Source organism: Castanea sativa, chromosome 10, assembly GCF_040712315.1.
Source record: "Castanea sativa cultivar Marrone di Chiusa Pesio chromosome 10, ASM4071231v1".
NCBI classification, from domain to species: domain Eukaryota; kingdom Viridiplantae; phylum Streptophyta; class Magnoliopsida; order Fagales; family Fagaceae; genus Castanea; species Castanea sativa.
The window spans coordinates 1,752,004-1,772,534 of NC_134022.1; the positions used below are offsets into that span (position 1 = coordinate 1,752,004).

At 37.2% G+C, this 20,531-nt stretch overlaps 1 protein-coding gene across 1 annotated transcript; it reads right to left on the bottom strand.

Moving 5' to 3' along the window:
- Positions 1-1,637: 1,637 nt before the first annotated feature.
- Positions 1,638-20,263, bottom strand: LOC142613165 (inactive poly [ADP-ribose] polymerase RCD1-like). Its single transcript, XM_075785384.1, has 9 exons — positions 20,022-20,263; positions 19,880-19,937; positions 19,331-19,435; positions 5,329-6,583; positions 4,799-5,043; positions 4,372-4,472; positions 3,144-3,329; positions 2,942-3,037; positions 1,638-1,931 (listed from the first exon to the last, which is right to left on the bottom strand). The coding sequence occupies exons 4-9, from the start codon at positions 6,456-6,458 to the stop codon at positions 1,899-1,901; spliced, it is 1,791 nt and encodes a 596-aa protein (XP_075641499.1). The 5' UTR covers positions 6,459-6,583; positions 19,331-19,435; positions 19,880-19,937; positions 20,022-20,263; the 3' UTR covers positions 1,638-1,898.
- Positions 20,264-20,531: the final 268 nt, after the last annotated feature.

Below are 20,531 nucleotides of genomic sequence, written 5' to 3' on the forward strand. Positions count from 1 at the left end.
CACAAATAAAAAAAATAAAAACCCCACCACCACCTAAAACTCACCACAACAGGAGGATAACAAAAATAGTCGACCCACAACCCACCAACCAGTGACCCAAGGGGAGAGAGCAAAAGAGTCTGAAAGGGCCAAGAGTGAGGAGGAAGATGATGACCGCAAGAGAGAGAGAGAGAGAGAGAGAGAGAGAGAGAGAGATCTAAATGGTAGCAGCAATATCAGCAAGATCAGTGACATATGAGGTCAACAGCAAGGTGAGAGAGGAAGGTTACTAAAAGTGAAGCAAACGAGAGAGAGTGAGAGAGAGAGAATGCCAAATTTTTTAGCTTTTGAAACATGTGTTGCAGTTGGTTTTGTAGCATTTGGTGTTGTAGCATTTGGTGTACTAAAAGCTAAAATTTTATCATTTAGCACATCTGATACTTAGAGCACACCCAATGTTAGTGCACCAAGCCAGCCACTATGCTATGGTCAAGAACCCTTGAATACTAGTACGACGTGGAAAACAAGTAATTATGATTGTTTAAATATTGACCCTTTTTTTTATTAATTGAATACATTTTCAATTGATGTGAGGTAGGAATTTGAATAAGCATAGATAATTCATGAGATTATTATCTTGAAATTTGATTATTTGGTACATGCACTTAAAAACATGTATTTTATTGTTTGAAAACATATGTGAAAATACGTGTAAGTGAAAAAATGTGTAGAAATACGTTTAAAAACATGTTTTTTTTTTTTGAACTGGTGTACCAAACATGGCCTATAATTCTCAATCACGTTTCGATACCCATGATATGCAAAAATTCTAACTCCCACTCACCTATTTAGGTAGTATGTGTCAATTCTCACATATTTTATATATAGAATTACTATGTAATATTTAATTCAAATTTTCATTTTCATTTATTATTTTTTAGAAGTAATTATATATTAGTTAACCTAGAACAATATGTATAACTAACAGTCAAGGATTTTTTTTTGTTTCGTTTTCAAAAATAATCCATTATGGTCAACTTTTTACTTCTTTAGTTACTAAAAGAATATTTATAGAATGATTTTCAGCAATTAAATATCATATTTTTAATAATGGCATTCTCTATGATATAAATTCAATTCTAAGTATATCCAAAAGACATAAAATACATCACCTCTCAAAGCAGTTGATGACTAACAAGCAACAGAATTTTCTTTTGTATGGAATGAAAACCCTCCATCTGGATTGTCATATATCTTGAAATTGTCTTGTCAGCCAAGTTGGCTTTAATATAACTCCTCATTGCCAGGTGAGAGAGAGAGAGAGAGAGAGAGTTAACTGTATCATTCGTAGCAAGATAATGCACATGCAAAAAATTGAAAAAGGTACACCACACAAAACTTCCCACTTTTGCAGGATCTGAGAGATGATTAGCAAACAACTTTACCCCCAATTTTTTTTTGGAGGGCCTGATTCTCGGACTCGAATACGCAACCAATTAGTTTTGGTGGAAGACGCTTGCATTACACCAAGGTGCAATCTCCAAGCAATAACAAGAGTTTATTTTACAAAAATCACAAAGCAGCATGCTCTTTACCAGTCAACTCAATTTCCAAACCGTCTTAATAAAATTTCAATGGCAAATGATGCAGACCCAAGATTTGGTAATCCAGCCAAAAACTTGACCATTTATTATGAAATTGAGGCCAAATGTTCACAATTTAATTCAGGAACCCTTGAAACTACAATACCAATTCACAGGTCGCCTAAACCTAAAACAGCTTAAAGGAAGAAATAATAATAAAAACAAAGCACTTATGGCAATTTTTTTAGACCTTATATTAAACAGTTCACAACATCAGGTCGACAAATTCCAGGGGCAAAACCAGAAAATAAGTGATTACCAGTCAGAAGTGAGCTATTATTCTCGCTCCAGCTTTGGCGTCACTGCCGGCTGCAAACATAACCAGGGACAAAATGCAACTTTAAATTTTATGATCAGTCACAAATGCTAAATAAAACTTTGGGATTCATAAATAAGCAAGAAGAGCCTTTACACAACATTGACTATAGAAAAAAAAATGGCAAGAAACAAACCATCATTAACAAATAAGTGACAACTACCCAGGAAACCAAAAAGAAAAAAGAAAATCCCCTGCCCGCCAACAGTCTTAATTTTTTTTTTTTTAATAAATAAGTTACACATGCATGGGTCTTGAACACTTGCAAGGGGAGGAGGTGCTAGTTGAGCCATTCTAAACCCTTTTTTTTTTCCAGCTAAACCCTAATATTGAGCAAACTGACAACATCCCCTTCCCAAATCATTTTTTTTTAATTTATATGTAACTCCAAACTAATTATGAGAGAGAATGTTTAACATACCCATCACTATACAATCATATCCATCGACTCCATGCAGACAATGCACTCTAAATGGTGGCTAGTACCTCAGGCATTCAGTGGTTGATCTAAATGCTTTAGCCAAATACAGTGTTGCTAACGTGGCTAACACCTGTCTACTTTTTCTTTTCTTTTTTTGTTCAGGTCGCACGTGGGGGGGGGGGGGGGGTGGGGGGAAGGAGAGTATCAATAACATGAGAATATACATACATACATACATATATATATATATATATATATATATAACCTAGCCAAAAAATAAATTAAATAAACCAATATGATGACTCAAGAACAAAAATGTGATGTAGGACTATTTAAAAAACCCGCCACCCAAACTGACATGTTTCACTTTTACTTTCTTTTTTTTTTCTTTTTTTAATTCGGTTCTGGTTCAATGTTAGATATAGCAGGATGCGTCAGTTCATGCGAATAAATGTTTGTGACTGTCTGGGTATTCTATTTTGCACAGAGTCTATGGTAACTAGATCCCAAAGTTATAGCTATGGAGCTCAAATCAGGCAAAAGTGGCTAGTGCTTAATACTATACAACAATATGAACCATACCTTGCACTGAAGACCCATTAGGGCAGACCTCAACAACGTATCCCCAACAATCCATCTCAACTTTTTAACAAAATCTTCCCTACTAATCTTATTGCTCTGATGAAATACCAACAAAGAAAGAACATAATCAATTATAATTTTTTTTTAAAGGAAGAATTATAATCAATGATGTATAATACATCCTTTAAAAATAATTACTAACCTTGAATTGTTGATAATGAATGTTCACCAACTCCATATCTTTAGGAGATGTTTCTTTTGAGATAACTTCAAACAACTTGCCAAAAGGCATCCATGGCGATTTAGGAGTCTTCGAAGAGCTTGAACCAAGGGTCACAATCTTTTCTTGGCATTTCTTCCCAAGTTCTGGAAATGATTGACAATTCTCCTGCAGCATAGAGAATTAAAATTTCAACCCCAATCAGTGAACACATCATATTCCACAATTCTTGAGCTATAGGGCATGGGGAAGTGATAAACAGTCTCCCCAATCCTCTTACACATACAACACCAATCCACCACAAGCACTTGCCACTTCCACAAATTATCAACAATCAAAAAATTTCCCAACGCCGCAATCCAAAGAAAGTACTTTCAATTTCCACAATGGCTTCCATGGAAAAGATTGCGGATTAGTGGGTTGTAATGCCCTATAATAATATTGAACTTCAAAAACTCCACTGATTGAAACATTACACTCAAAACCTCAAGGAGGATCCATGCTCTTAGGGGAAACCACAATGGGGTATTGTACATTTTTCCCTGGTACAATGGGGTATTGTACATTTTTCCCTGGTATTTATTTTTGGCAAGTTCAGTTGATAGTGTTACACTCCTACAGAGGGGGTTCGTGTTACACTCAAAACCTCAAGGAGGTTCCACTCTTTTAGGGGAAACCACAATGGGATTTTGTATATTTTTCCCGGGTTTTTATCTGTTGTTGCACTATTACTTTAAGATTGACTTTAGTTGATTTGTGTTAACATTTTAAAGTGTCAAATTAACGTTGTTATTTAATATCCATACAAAAAATAAATAGGAACCTTAGTGATTTTTTTTTTTTTTTTAATCCAAACACCAAAAACTGTTTCCCTTGGCATTTTCACGAACACCACCGCACATTGGAAAACAATCAATTTTCCTTGAAACTGTTTGCAGCTAAAAACGTTTTATGCTGAAATAATTGGACTGAAAGTTTGGATAAGATTAAAGAGTTGTTGAATTGACATTTATAATAGAGGCCCGGGTAGTATCTAACTCTTTTCATTTTCTTTTTTCGCACCAATCACACTAAGTGTCATTTTACCAGTTGAATGGTACACAAGATAAAGAAAACCCAGGTATATATGCTCCCTATCAAGGATCGCTGCAAACAAAACAAAATGGCCAACAAAGAATAAAATATATAAAGATCATGCAAAAAAGCTTACTGATACTACTGGAGAGCGATACAGCTGCACCTGGCTTTGAGGCCCCTCACAAGTAGTTATTCCCGAAACATCAATTCTATTTTCTTTAGCAAAAAGACATCCTGCCATAAAATCACAAAGTTCTCATGCTGCAATACTCGAAGGAAGTTCAAAATATTAGAACTTACTAAAAGCAGCTGATAAAAATTAAGGTCTCCATATATCCTCCACAAAGACATGGCTCAGACTCATAATAGACAGTACAATGTACATAAACTGCCTAGCCGTTTTTGGCCAGGTTGACTGTGTGTCTGTGTCCCATATCAAACAGATTCAAAAATCAAGATGAACTGCTACACGTGTATATAAGGTATACAAGATCATTTCCAAAGTTCTCCAAAGAGATAATACAATAAATACAAGAAAAAGGAAATAAAGAAAAACATACCACCATCAGCACTGGAAGACATCTTGAAACTGACAACAAACTCTGGAAAAATATGGGTATTCATATTCATATTCCAAACTATATAATGATGTGGGCTTTGAAGGCTATCAACTCCACTATCGAAGTTTTCAGTACTGGGACGACATTGTACAGATCCAGGACTGACAACCTCCACATTTCCCAATATCACACAACAGAACACTACGTATCTTATCCCACTTTCGTCATCATCACAATAACTTGCACTGTACAGAAAACAAGAGTTGAGTCCTCCCAAAAGAAATAAAATAAGCACAACTCAAAGAAATATGATTATCCATCTGGTAGAGTTAAGACCAAGGGTTTCCCCAAATATAAATAGAGAGGAAAGGGGGTGGCAAAACCTGTATTAGAAAAATAATTTCCCATGTGCTCAAACCTTGTACAACAGTCATAATCTTCATTATAAATATTCATTGTAATTCAAATGTAGATCATATTTCCATGGGAGTTTCATTCGTGTGTGTGTGTGTGTGTGTGTGAATACTGACCTTATATGCGTATAGTTTAATGGTGCAAGGTGAACTCCAATGCCATATGAGGACATCATTTTGTGTCCACCGTGCCCAAGTCCATATGTCATGATACTAGATAAAGCATCTTTGGTAGCAGCTAGCCAGCCGTATTGGACATTTGGATTGCCACGATTCTTCTTGGTAATTTCAACCTGCTTTTGAAATAGCTCTAGCCGAGTTTGCATCAAATCACTAGAGCAGCGCTTGACCTCTAGTATATTTGCACTTACAGATGAACCCATGCCCGTAACAAACTTTTCCTTCACGGTATCAAAGTCCAGCATTTCGTGCATAACTACGTACTTAGTTGTTCTATTTTCAGCAATTTGTTGATTTTCCCCCCTAGACTTGTGTGAACTGACATCTGAAGTTCGATTATAATTGTCACTGACTTCAAGATCCTCAGAGTTACTAACAGATTTTAGTTCAACTTTATTCCGCTTAGCACGAACATTTGACTCTTCAACACATTCCTCAGAATTAGAACTATTCACTTCAGTTAATCCAATCTCAAGCTGCAACTTGATATCAGGCATCTCATTTGGCTCTAGTAATGAAACAGTTGCATCGTCCTCTAACTTAGATTGGCAGAACTCACATGTTTCACTAACACAAGAGGGGAATTCTGGAAAGAAGCAACATCCTGCTTCATCAATCCAAGCAATGTACTTCTGTAAACCTGTTTTCAACTCCAATTCAATCATATACAAAATATCAAGCAATAAATGGCAGCCATTGAACTCCACATTCACTGCTGCATTTTTCAAGTGAAAATGTCTCCTGACCAACTCCACAATGTCTTGAGGATAATCAGTCCACTCACCATTTTGATAATACAAAAATCGTTGAGGAAGCCCACTTTTACTGAAATTCATATAGTTTTTAAGTAAAGATCTCTTTGAGAATGATCCACACTGAGTTTTGCATGAATCTGATCTCTTACGCTTACCGACCTTGCCAAAAGATAAGTTCAAGCCAGACTGTTGTGACAACACTTGTTGGCGAACTCTAACTATTTTTTTTGTGCATTGAGCTGCCCTTTCCCTGTCCAAATAGACAGCATTTCTTGCCCCATCATCCAATACTTGGGCCCACTTTGCTTCCATTATCTACAAGAACTATCACTATTCACAAAGTAGATCCTAAACACTAACTATAAAAGTAATGTACGAGTCTTCACTTGAATATCTGGGATGGAGGACCCAATCAACAGAAAAGGATTTTGCAAAACCTGAAAAAAAAAAATTATAAAAAAAAAAAATCACTTCACATTTCTCACATGAACATATCTCAGTCATAATTTTCTGCAAAAAAGAAGATATTCTGTCATGAGGGTTTTCTTTTCTTTTTTCATTTTCTTTTTTTGTGCAGAGAGTACTAGGTTAGAGCCTTCTTATAATAACCATGTGATAAAATATAATTTTAACTCAAATGAAAATGAAACATCAAAAATTGAATTCCAAATATCAGAGGAATAGATACTAATACTATGAGATAAACCAAAAATAAAAAAGAAGACCGTATAAAAAAATAAAAATAAAAAAAGAATAATAAACAATCTGGAAAAAATGCATTAAATACAAAACCAAGGAGCGTAGTTCAAATGACACCTTGTTTCCCCATAAGAACGTAGTGGGAGTGGTTTCATGGGTTCAAAACCCAATGGGTGTGAGTGTAACTTCCAATCCAGTATCAACATGAATTTTACATAGAAAATTGAGCAATAAAAAAATTTAATTTTACATTGTCAAATGCACCCCTCCCCCTGCAATTCATTTCTACAACCATTCTTTGCCTCTTTCACTCTCTCAGTTTCTTCCTTCCTACTCAACCATTTTTCTTTGATTGTTTGTTTCTAAATTTTGATGAAAATTTGTTAATAATTTTTCATTCAATTTTAATTGAATATGCACTGAGAAACTTTTTATAAAAAAAAATTATCAAATAGACTTTGTATAGAATCTAATTGTTTATATTTGTTACTATATATATATATATATATGTATTATAAGTTATATTTGTAACTATTTATGTACAAATAAAATATGAAAGCATGTTAACCAGATCAATTTTTGGGTAATGTATTCTGCCAAACAATATAACTCTTTCATTAATATGCGGGGTAATGTATTCTGTCAAACAAAATAACACATTTATTAATATGGTATGGTGAAATAGGTTGAGTTCCTCAAACAAACGACAATTCTACTCCTTCCAAACAATTGCATCAAACAACCCGGTACCATGTTACAAAAATCAGAGCAATGCTTTCCGAACCAATTCCTCCAACAAAACAGCAAACTCACAACAAAACCTAGCATGACCCAATGGATCCAAAATATCTAAAACACACCCCCCACAAAGCATGGGCAGCCCTGGGAAGCACGGGTGTGGCTCCAAGGCCGCCGCACCCGCACCCGCACCCGCACCCGCACCCGCACCTGCACCCGACTCGCATTGATGCGCCGATTCACCACTTCTTTTTCTTTTGTTTATTCTCTGATTCAAGCCAAAACCAGCCGAAATCTGCCGAAACCCTCCGAAACTAGCCAAGAAAATGGCCGAAACACAAATTTTAAAATAAAATAAAATAAAAAATTTAAAATCTTGAGTTGATTTCTTATTTATTTATTAAATTATTATATATTTGTCATCTTATTTGTAGGTTAAATAACGTAAATTGAAATTAGTCAACTATTTGAAGTTATTATTGCTCTTAAATGGGTATGTGTTTACCATTATAAGAAAATATATTTAATAATGTGTAAATAAAAATATATTTAATAATTTATTAATAAACATATCCCGCTGCACATGCACCCTACTTTTTCAAAACTTGCCGAGTCGCCACACCGCACCGCACCCAAACCCGAATCCACATTCTTCCTAGGGGCAACCTCACAATGAAATAAGAGGATCCACATTACTTTGACACGTACAACACCAATTCACTAATGGCAATCCCCTCTCTTCATCAAATTATCCATCATGAGGATCCGACCTAGAGTTGCTGCCCACATAAAGAACACAACCCTTTTAAGAACCTTAATGGACCAAATACCTTACCATGGAAATGGGGAATTAGTAGTACCCTGAATCTCTTGACAAAGACAGAGTATCGAACTGACCACTTCCTTTGAGACACCGACACAACTTGTCACTCCCCTCACCCCTTGGAACTTGAGAATAAATATTAGGGTTGTCCAACTGGTTGGATGACCTGACCAAACCGATCGGACCCGCCCGACCTGAAGCCCCACGGTTAGTTTCAAATACCTAAGCCAGTCAAATGCGGGTCTAATTACTACAAAACCCGAAGTTTCAATTTGAGTGATGGTTTAAAAGTTTGAAAACCGTAGCGACCGACCCAATCGAAACTACTGTACCATTTGCGAATTTAATTTCACTTTCACGCGGGCAGGTAAGTTTCTCCATGATGGAATAGACTCTGTGTTTTTTCATGTCAATGGGCAGTAGCTATTCACCACAAATTAACCATAAAAAAAGTTGTCATGTTAGTAGCTATTCACCACAAAACTAACTATAAAAAAATTGTTTGAACCAATGTTTAGTAGGCAGATTAGCTATTCACGTCTGTTTGAACTTTTGAATCAATGTTAGGCAATAGCTATTCCCGTGAGCATTAATGGCTTTGTCCTATTGTAGTTGTTGGGCTCAATGCAATTTCACCTTTATAAACCATAAGAAAACAATAATATTAATGACTCCCATATTCCCAGTCCGCATCTCATAACTTCTCTTTAAAATTCAAACCGTAGCTGGACTATTCCCTACCATCCATCACCATTGCCGACGAGTTTCACTTCTTGTTTGCTGACGAGTTTTGCTTTTTGTTTGTTACCATGTGTTGGGTCTCCTCTTTCTCAAGTATGATTTCAAAATCTCATTTCCCTCTTTATCTTCTCTCACTTCCCTCTTTATCTCCGTTCCAAGCTCATAGATATTTGGTTTTTGCTATTTTAATGTTTGATTTCTCTCTCTTTCTCCATTTCAAGCTTTTTCTTTGCTTGATTTTCCCTCTCCTTTTGTTCTTTTCCTTCAAACCGATCACCCAACGAATCCAACCTACCAAACCGAAGAACCAAGACAAACAGTTTCAACCGACCATTCGGTTAACAACAGGTGAGAATTCTGTTCACCTAACTAGAGTGGGTCAAGTGACGATTTGACCCCAAACCCGATCCGCCTAACCCATGGACAGCCCTAATAAATATAATCAAGAAAAGAGAATATTGCTTCTAAATCCCAATCATGAAAACTTATGTTAAGTCTCAGATTCCAACTCCTATAATCCCCATCCAACTAGTGGCTCAAAATATATAAAAGCTTAAAATATTAGGGTAGAGAAGCTTAAGAGGCCCACCAATTATGCCAAAAAAGAATATGATTACCCTCTCCAACTTCAAAAACCAAATGTTGAGAAAATCTATCCCATCATGCTCTAATACCAACCCACCTTGTCCTCCCCATATTTAGTGGCAATAACCCTTCACCATATATAAGAATTTAAAATGTCCAAACCTCCATAACCATTTCCCTAGCAATGCTTGAAATACACAATCCTCCTGAACCCCAAACCACTTGCATCAACGGGTGAACAAACCTTGTCCCATGCCACCAAGGAGTATTCAAAGCCCTCCTCTGATGCTCCCCACAATATATATATATATATATATCTCATTGAATTCTTTCCAATCTATTAGCCACAAATTTAAGGATGGTAAACAAAGATTAAAAGAATGTTGGAAGGCTAGTACTCTTCAACAAAGTGAGTCTACCTCCCTTTGATAAGTAGAGTTGCTTCCAACCTAAAAATTTCCTTTCCATCTTCTCCAAAATGCAATTCCAAATAAAGGTTGCCTTAAACGGAGCACCCAAAGGCATTCCCAAATATTTCATTGGCAAACTATCCACCCTACAACAAAGAATACTTGCTAAATTATCCAAGTTACTCATCTCTCCAATAGGAACAATTTCACTTTTCCCCACATTAACCGTCAATCCAATAACAGCAGCAAAACATATCAGAGCCATTCTGATGGTACACAAATGTTCCCTAGAAGCATCACGAAACATTATGGTGTCATAAGGAAAAAGGATAAGTGAAACACTAACTCCTATTGAACTCTTAAGCCCTACATGAAAGCCACATATTAAGCCCCTCTCCTCGGTTTTGTTCATTACCCTGCTCAAAACCTCCATGATTAGAAGAAACAAAGAGATGAAAAAGGAGTCACCTTGTCTCAAACTAGCAAAGGATACATTTAACCAAAACTACGAAGCGAACAGTGGTGACACGCGTCTCTTAATCCATCCTCCACCATCTCTCCCCAAAAGATAAAATAGAGATCCCAATTCACGTAAGCATAGGCTTCTTCTAATTTGCAAATCACACCCGGACCACGGCTCTTCAATCTGCTATCCAGTCACTCATTAGCAATGTGTATTGAATCTAAAAACCGCATACCTCCAACATAAATAATTTTGAGCCTCTGAAATGAGTTTCTCTAATACCACCCTCAGTCTAGTAGCCAACACCTTAGACAACTTCTTATACACACTACCCACTAAATTAATAGGCAAAAAAATTTTGATATTCAAAGCATTATGCTTCTTTGGAATTAAGGCTAGGAAGGAGGCATTTAGAAACCTCTCAAAAACACAAAGCATGTGGAAATGCTCAAAGAAAGCCAAAACATCCCCTTCCACCACCCTCCAACATTTTTGGAAGAAAGCTATGGTAAACCCATCTAGGCCAAGGGCTTTATCACCCTCCATCTCTTGCAACACTTGATGGACTTAATCTCTAGTGAACTCTCTCTCAAGCATGTCTCACATCCTCCTCAATACACGCAAATCTAACTCATCCACATTAGGGCACCAAGTATCCGTCTCCTGGTACAATTTTTTATAAAGTTGTTCTACTCCAATACGCAGTATATCCCCATCCTCATAAATCACACCATCCCCCTCAATGCCCATAGCATAATTAGCCCTTCTATATGAGTCAGCCAATCTATGAAACAAATGGGTATTGTTATAGCCCTTTTTCAACCATAGTGCATGGGACTTTTCTCTCCAAGAAAGATCTCCTCCAGAGATGCCAATTACTTAATTTCACCTTTAAGCTGAGCTCTATAAATTTTCCTCATGCGAAGACCCTATGACTCTAGTATCCAAACCCGTTAACTCTGTCAATAAACTCTTCTTCCTAAAGGCCAAATCCCCAAATTCTTTATTCCACTTCTTCAAATCTTCCTTAAGTGCCTTCAATTTTTTTAGCAAGAATGAAACTTGGAGAGACTATGAAGTGAAACCCATTCCACCACTGCTGAATTTTCTCAACAAAGCCCTTACTTTCAGCCACATATTTTCAAATTTGAAAGCACAACACCCCTTACTAACACCACCAGCCTCCACCATAAGAGGACAATGATCTGAATCAACATGGTGAAGAACTCTCTAAGTCACATCCACAAAATGATCTTCCCAATCCACTATATCAAAGACCTATAATTTTGGACATAGATGGTGCATCGAATTCCTAAACCATGTAAAAAAGGCCCCTTACAATGGTAAATCACCAAGTTATTATTTTCAATAAAATCTAAGAATGCAAACATGGCTGAACTAAAACAATCACAGCCAAGCCTCTTACTCGGATGATTACATTAAACTCTCATTGTTGCCTCCCAAACAAAGAAGGACCACTCTCGTGCAAGCCCATTCAAAACCATCCACTATACCCTTCAAAAATACAATTACTGAAAATTGACCCACAACTGCATCAATCTTCACAAAAGCCCTTCAATCCCAAACCACCAAGACGCCTCAGATGTGTGATCAGCATGTAAAGCAACCCAATCAATTGAATAGTCCAATTTAGTCTCCCAGATGCAGACAATATCAAAATTCCACTCCTGAAGTTTATTCTTCACAACATCCCTTTTGTGGGAATTATTTAACCCCCTAACATTCCTTGATCAAATTTGCAAATTCATGGGTAACCACTATCTGATCCTACCCCATTCATAGGAACCTTTGCCCCTACTACCGTAAGTATAATACCCATCACAATTAACTGTAGAAATTAACCCTTTTAGCTCCCTAAAATCCCCTTTTAACCTACATTAATAGGTCCGAGAATAACCAACTTTTACTAAGTCAAGGCATTCTAGCTCAATTATGCAAAAGGGAGCCAAACATTGATCCTCATGCTTCACAATTGGGAAACCCACAAGTTCACTAAAACCTTTCATCATCAGAGACCCCCCTAGACCACCCTTTCGGAGGCACCAACTCAGCCTCCACAAGTTCACCCTCTTCAACTTCCTCTGCTAACATTATCTCACTATCATCTTTGGGATCCTAGCAGGAGAAAGATGCACAATCCAAAGTCACACCCACACAAAAACTCAGTTGTATCAAAATCACTTCGAGCCCGAGGAAGTAAAAATAACTCAGAACTCATTGATCAAACCCATCATGAACAAAAAGAGGAGAAAACAAGTTAGGACTCCTTAAAATTTTAAAAAACTGCATATCAACCCACCCACCAACCACTGTGACTAATGGCGAAGCAGTAAAGAGATCACATGCTGCTGCGATAGTCGTTACCTCTAGGTTGTCAACTCATTGAGTTTTGCCCGACCGCCACCACCGTGCCTTTAGAAGAGCCAAAACCCAACACCCCCTCCCCCTGACCATCAAAATCCTCTCCCGTCTCTCGGGAGCTCCAATCTACCCCCATGCCAAAACCCACCTCCCAGATCAAACCCTTAGCCTCACAATACTGCTGGTTACACAAACTATCAAGCGACGCTGCGGCTATGGGAGTTTTGCCTTTTGGTCAGTATAATTTGAAAAGTGGGCCTCTATGTTACTACCACAAACATCAAGCCCAATTTTTTTAAAGAGTCTCAGGCCTACTTTTACTCTTTAACAACCCATTGAGTGGCATTAGTGCCAGCCCAAAACACCACAAGTTTTCCATCCTTAAGCTTAGTAGTTTTCAAAGCCAAGTGTGCTACTCGAAATAAAATATAGGTCTTCCATTTTTAAAAGAGACTTGGTGTTTAAAACCTTCACCATATCCCCCATAAATCCTCTTCTTTACCAACGAGTTTCCAAAATTTTGAATATTCCTTAACTTTTGCAAATTATCATTATTGTTGGGATTTTTCCAATTGCAACCCACCACCTATAAACTGCTAAGGTTGTCCTAGTCTTGTCTTCCCTACCCAAATGGAACTTTTAATGTAACTTTTAACACTACATTTACTCTCATGAATGGCGTAAGGGTATGATCGCCCACCATCAAGAGATAAAGAAAAATGTTTTGCATCAATATGAAAATTCCCTTTGCTACCTCCTGATCCATTTCCTTCAAGAATAGGAATAGGATTTTCCATTATGTTTTCCGAGTATTAAAGCTTGGGTGAGTTTACTTGTGCAAGTGGTTGAGGTGGTTGGGATGGGTTTACTTGTGAAGGTGGTTGAAATGGTTCAAGTTGAGCAATTGCAACAGTGGAGGTCACTATGTAATAGTTGAGGAATGTTAGTTTGGCCAAGGGGCAAAATGTGTAGGGGGCATGAAAACAATGGAGGGTGGGCATGGGTAGAAGCCAAAAGGTTTTTTTTTTTATAAGTAAAAAGTTTATTGATATCAAAAAAAGGGAACACCCTAGTACACAGGGAGTGTACAAGGGGTTAAACAACCAAGAACAAAAATTACAAGAATTTAAGAAATCAAGAAAAGATAAAAATGATTGGTTCCGCAAAGCAGCCAACCAATCCATTAAAGTTCTAAAGAAAAATAGCTTCAAGTTTGATATGGATCTCTCCTTATCTTCAAAGCACCAACTATTTCTCTCCCTCCAAAGGCACCACAATAAGCAATGGGGAACCAGCAACCATATATACCCATTTCGATGACAGCCAAATCTGCCTCACCAACATGCCAAAAGCCCCACTACAGATTGCGGCATAACCCAACCCACTCCAAAAAAAACCGAACACCATACCCCACATATCTATTGCAACCAGACAATAAAGAAAAATATGATCAACCAATTCACCATTACACTTGCACATGTAGCACCAATCCAATATTCAATCTTTCCTTTTTCATAAATTGTCAATCGTTAAGCATTTCCCTAATGCAGCAGTCCAAACAAAGAAAACTACTCGAGAAGGAATCTTCTATTTCCAAATGCTTTTCCAAGGAAAGCAATAGTCATTAGAGCCCACTAAAAGATTGTAATAATCCTTAACCGTGAAGCATTTCTCTCTATCAGATTTCCAGTACATCTTATCCTCACCAAACCCTCTCACCGAAACACCATATACGGTATCCATGAAACCGGCCAGTGCCTCTAGTTCCCGAGTATGCACACCCCTAAAGAAACTTACATCCTAAAACAGGATTCCGTTATCAAACTTCATAATCTCCGCCACACTAACTTCCTGATCTCGGCAAAATCAAACAATTCAGGATAGCTGACTACAAGAGATGTTTCACTACACCGACGGTCTTGCCAAAATTTCACCCTAAACCCATCCCCAATATCATATAGAATGTGGCAAGAAAAAACAATAGTCATTAGAGCCCACTAAGAGATTGTAATAATCCTTAACCGTGAAGCCCTTCTCTCTATCAAATTTCCAGTACATCTTATCCTCCCTAAACCCTCTCACCGAAACACCATATATGGTATCCATGAAACTGGCCAATGACTCTAGTTCCCAAGTATGCACACCCCTAAAGAAACTTACATCCTAAAAACAGGATTCCATTATCAAACTTCATATAATCTCAGCCACACTAACTTCTTGATCTCAGCAAAATCTAAACAATTCAAGATAGTTGACTACAAGAGATGTTTCACCACACTGACGGTCTTGCCAAAATTTCACCCTAGACCCATCCCCAATATCACATAGAATGTGGCGAGAAAAAGGTCATCCCTGACTAATATTTTTCCACAAGCCAACATTATATGGACCATTAATAGGCCTAGTACACCATTTACCCCAACCACAGCCATATTTCACCGCTATCACTTACCTCCAAAAGGCAGTTCTCTCCATCCCAAATCTCCATAGCCACTTCCCAAACAAAGCTTCATTAAAAAGTCTTACATTCCTTATCCCCAAACCACCCGAAGCAATGGGATGGGAGTGCAGACAGTAGTCCATTTAACCAAATGGAATATTGGTTCTTCACCAATGCCACCCCATAAGACAGAAATAAATTCCTCTGAAGTTTCTCAATTCGGTTAGCCACAATAGCAGGAATAGGAAATAAAGATAGAAAATAAGTGAGTAAATTAGATAGAGTGCTTTTAATTAAAGTGACTCTACCTCCCTTGGATAAGAACAAACGTTTCCATCCTGCTAATCTCCGTTCTATCTTCTCCAAAATAGGATTCCATATTGTCTTATCCTTGAACTTAGCTCCAAAAGGAAGGCCTAAATATTTCATTGGAAAAGTACCTTGTTTATAGCCAAGGGCATTCAACAATAAGTCAAAATTTTCTTTTGCCCACATTTATCTCTAGACTAGAAACCACCTCAAACCAAATGAGAATCATAAGGAGAAACAAAACCTGATCTAGATCAGCATCACAAAAAATTAAAGTGTCATCCGCAAAGAGAAGATGAGACACTGCCAAAGGTCTTCCCTCTAAACGACCTACACCAAAGCCTGACATGTGACCATCATGGACAGCTTTATCCAACATTCTCCCAAGGGCTTCCATAACCAAGACAAATAGCAAAGGGGACAATGGGTCACCTTGTCTCAACCCCCTCGAGCTCTCAAAAACGCACAAGAGGAGCCATTTATTAGAATAGAGAAGCGAACGGTAGATACACAAAAGAAAATTAACCGCCTCCATTTAGCAGAGAATCCACTCTGTTCTAGTAACTACATAAGAAATCCCCAGTTGTCTTGATCAAAAGCCTTCTCAACATCTAATTTGCAAAGTATCCCTAGCAAACCAGATTTCACTCTACTGTCAAGGCATTCGTTAGCAATAAGCACAAGGTCAAGAATCTGTCTGTTACTCACAAAAGCATTCTGTGAAGATGAAATTATATCTTCCATGACCATGCGAAGTCTGGTGGCTAAGACCTTAGCAATGATTTTATAAACCCCCCAACAAGACTAATGGGGCAATAATCCTTGACTTCAATTGCTAAATTTTTTTTAGGGAAGGGAGTGATGAATGTTGCATTCAAACTTTTCTCAAACTGACCTTTAGGAAAATTGATGAAATACAGCCATAAGATCATTTTTAAGAATATCGCAACACGCTTGGAAGAAAGCCATTGGAAACCCATCCAATCCAGGCGATTTATCACCATTAAAATCCTATATGACATCAAAAATTTCTGCCTCCTCAAAGGGTCTATCCAGCCAATCTGCACTATCACCAAAAATCCTTGGAAATACCAAGGCTTCTGGAAATGGTCGAAAAACTTGCTGATCAGAGTATAAATTCATAGAGAATTGAGTAATACAATCAGCAATCATACCTTGATCAGAAGACAAGATTCCATCAATCATAAGTCTCTCAATACCGTTATTTCTTCTATTAGAATTAGTCATTCTATGAAAAAATTTGGTATTTGCATCCCCCTCCCTCGAGTGTACCACCCTAGACTTCTACCTCCAACTAATCTCTTCTAAAAGAGTGAGCTTTTCAATCTCGATACAGAGATTACCTTGTTCTAACTTTTCCTCAGCTGTTAAAGGCTAAGTCCCCTCTCTAACATCCAAATCATTCAATTTATTCCAAAGTTGCTGTTCATTGAAAGTGGCATTGCCAAACTCCGCTTCGTTCCATTTTTTTAGATCCAACTTCAAAGCTGTCAACTTCTTAGCTAGTATAAAACTAGAATTTCCTTGGAACAAATAGGATGCCCACCAGGCTCTCACTTTGGAAATAAGAAAGGGAATTGGGGTGGCGATCCAGAGGAGGGAAAAGCAATGGTAGGTGGGAAGGAGGTTGAAGGAAGCATGAAGGTGGCTATTGAGGAGGTGAAGAGAGAGGGAGGAGGAGGTAGCGATATCATGGGAAAAAAAAAAAAAAAGCCGCAACACATAGGGATTATACTATGGAATGCTCCCAAAAAAATAAAATAAAAAGACATGCTATCTACAAAATCATAAAGAGTTCAAAATGGATAGCTTCCTAAAGAGGGCACAAATTTTGTCCCAACTCTCCAAATGGAATTTGGATGGATAATCACATCATGTGCAAGTATAGCACACTAATCATGATACGTCTATTGAAACCACTAACTTCCTCTTCATTAGGTTATCAAAGGTCAACATGGAATTCAAAGATGCTGCCCAAACAACAACAGAAAATTATAAATTTAAAAAAAATTTTAAAAAAAAAACCCACCTTATGTGTTACCTTGCTACCCCAAACACTTTCCCAATGGGACAAAGATGTTGGCACATGTTCATAAAAAAATATGTTGGCGCATGTAACACTAAACTGCCTTTGCAACTAAGGCTGTGTATGGCTCAATGTAAAATGCTTTCAGAGTATAAAATATTTTCAGGTGTTTAGTTGCATCCCAAAAAATGTTTTGGAAAATATTTTAAGGGGTTTGGTTGTGTTCTTGAAAATCCTCTAGAAAACACATTCTCTCACATTTTCTCAACTTCCAAACAAATATTATAATAGAAATCCCATATATAAACCAAATCAACAAAAAAAAAAAAGAACAAAGAGAGAGGGAGAGAGAGATAGATTGAGAGAAAGAGAGAGGTAAAGGATATGAGATTGTTGGGTGGGTCTGAAAGAGGTGACAATGACGAGATTGAAGGAGGCAACGGCGACAAGATCAACAGGTGGATCTGAAAGAGGCGACGGCAGCGAGATCGATTTGTAGATCGAAGACATGCAAGAGTTTTTCAGCCTTCGTTGGTCAGAGAGGAAAGAGAGATGAAGAGAGAAGAGAAAGAGCTTACCTTGACAGGAGGTGTAGATGTGCAATGGCAATGACTGCAAACCGGTGAGTGGAGGCACAAACTTGGACTGGAGCCAAGGGTAAGCTCTCTCTCTCTCTCTCTCTCTCTCTCTTCCCTTCAGCTAGTAGAGGTGTGACCGTGTGAGTGGAAAATTATTTAAAGGTAAATTGGAAGTGTAAAACTAATTACACTCCACGTCACCTTCTTTTACGGTCAACTGAATTTATTTTCAGTTTGACAGTATTTTCATATTTACCCAAACACCATCAAGGGTGTAAAATGTTTTTCCAAATTTCTTTACAACCGAAACAAACACAGCCTAATCTATATATATCTTTGAAAAAGCGGGAATTCCTCTATCCAAAGAGTCCACATCAAAAAAGATGGAATCATACTCCAAATCACCAGCCTAACCTTAACATGACCACATTACCCCATCCTGAAACAAGCTTGATTTTAATTTCTCTATTGATTAAATACAAATATTTCACCCTTGAGCACCTAATGCCAACTAATACCACTTCTAATTAAATGATTTATTTTATTAGCCCCTCATCTCAAGTGCATGCAAGATGCAAGTTTGCGATTAGTTATGGCAGGAAGCCCCAAAAATATGGGATTTCAGAGTAACATTTAACCATCAAGGGAAGTGATGCAAAATTAGGCTTAATCATAGCAGCAAATGTGTAATTTTCCCAAAATTAACATATGCAGTAGCTGTGCACACCACCACATCAATGTATATACAAAATTACATATAGGTAAAAGCACACTACCAGCATGCGACTAGTACGACTCTTTTAAGATAGAATTTAATCAACTTCAAGTAAATAGCACCTTATGGGGTGTGTTGGGGAGGAGGGTAGAGAGAGAAAAAAGGCATAATAACTTGACCAATCATTGCATGAAAAAATCATCAAATAGCTAAAGACTAATTCTAGCGCATAATATAGAATTATACAAGCATACCATATTTTGTGGTTAAAGGACATTTTGCGCAAGTCCCTCTTCTCCCCATATCTGCAAGTCACTAATTATAGAACTACTTCCTTCCCTCTTCAAGCTCTCAATCCGCTAGCATACAAATGCAAATCAATCACAAGACAAACAAAAATCAACAACATACATCCTTATAAACACAGTCAGTTAAATAAAAAGGCATTCATTGTCTCAAATTTAACAAATCAGGAACAGCCTCAGTTGAGTCAATCCAGTCAAATAAAGAGCATAACAGATCAGCTGGCTGACCAATCCGATCGATCATATGGACCAATCAGGGTATGATATTTGCCACCATTCTTGACTAAACTCTAATTTCTTAAAAGAAATCAAAAATAGGCATACCTCTGGATCCAAAAACAATTTATCCAATTATTATAGTTTACGAACAAACCCTAACTCTTTAATTTCACCAATAGAAAAATAAAAAAAGTGAAATCGAAATCCTATACCATCGAAATGAAGTAATTACAACAACAACAACAACAACAACAACAACAAAAAAAGTGCAGTTCTTACAGTTTATTTTCTAGGTTTGTCATGGTGAAGCAAATATTCCCAAACACTGTCACAGAAGCTAGAAAAATGAAGGAAAATCGATGAGAAATTAGAAGAATCAAAAGGATTGAAACTGCTATCATAGAGAGATTAAGAAAATTACCTTTGGCTTTAGGATCGTCGATGAGACCTAGAAACCTGAAGAAAGCGATGAACGGCTAAGAAGGAGACTCTGTGGCTCAAACAACAACACTGATGGAAGTTTGTTGGACCCGTTTGTATTTATCTACTTCTCATTTCTCGAAACTCAAAAAAGTTTGATTGACACGTTACAAATATCTGCGGATTCCTTTCCCTTCTCTACTCTTCCAGATTTGGTCCAAATTTTTTTTTTTTTTTTCTTTTTCTTATTTTGAATTTATATTTGGAATATTAATCGCACGCTACTAGGTCAACGCGGTGTCGTCTAAAAAGTAAAAAGCCATTCAGATAGACTTCTACTTTATTTCCTTTTTTCTTTTTTTCTAGGGAAATGATACGCTGCCGTTTTGTATATTTTTGTTTTTCATTCTTTTCTTTTCTTTTTTTAATACAAGAGAGAAATTCTCATTTAATATAATCTAAGGGTCCGTTTGGATACAGCTTATTTTGATGAAAACTGAAAACACTGTAA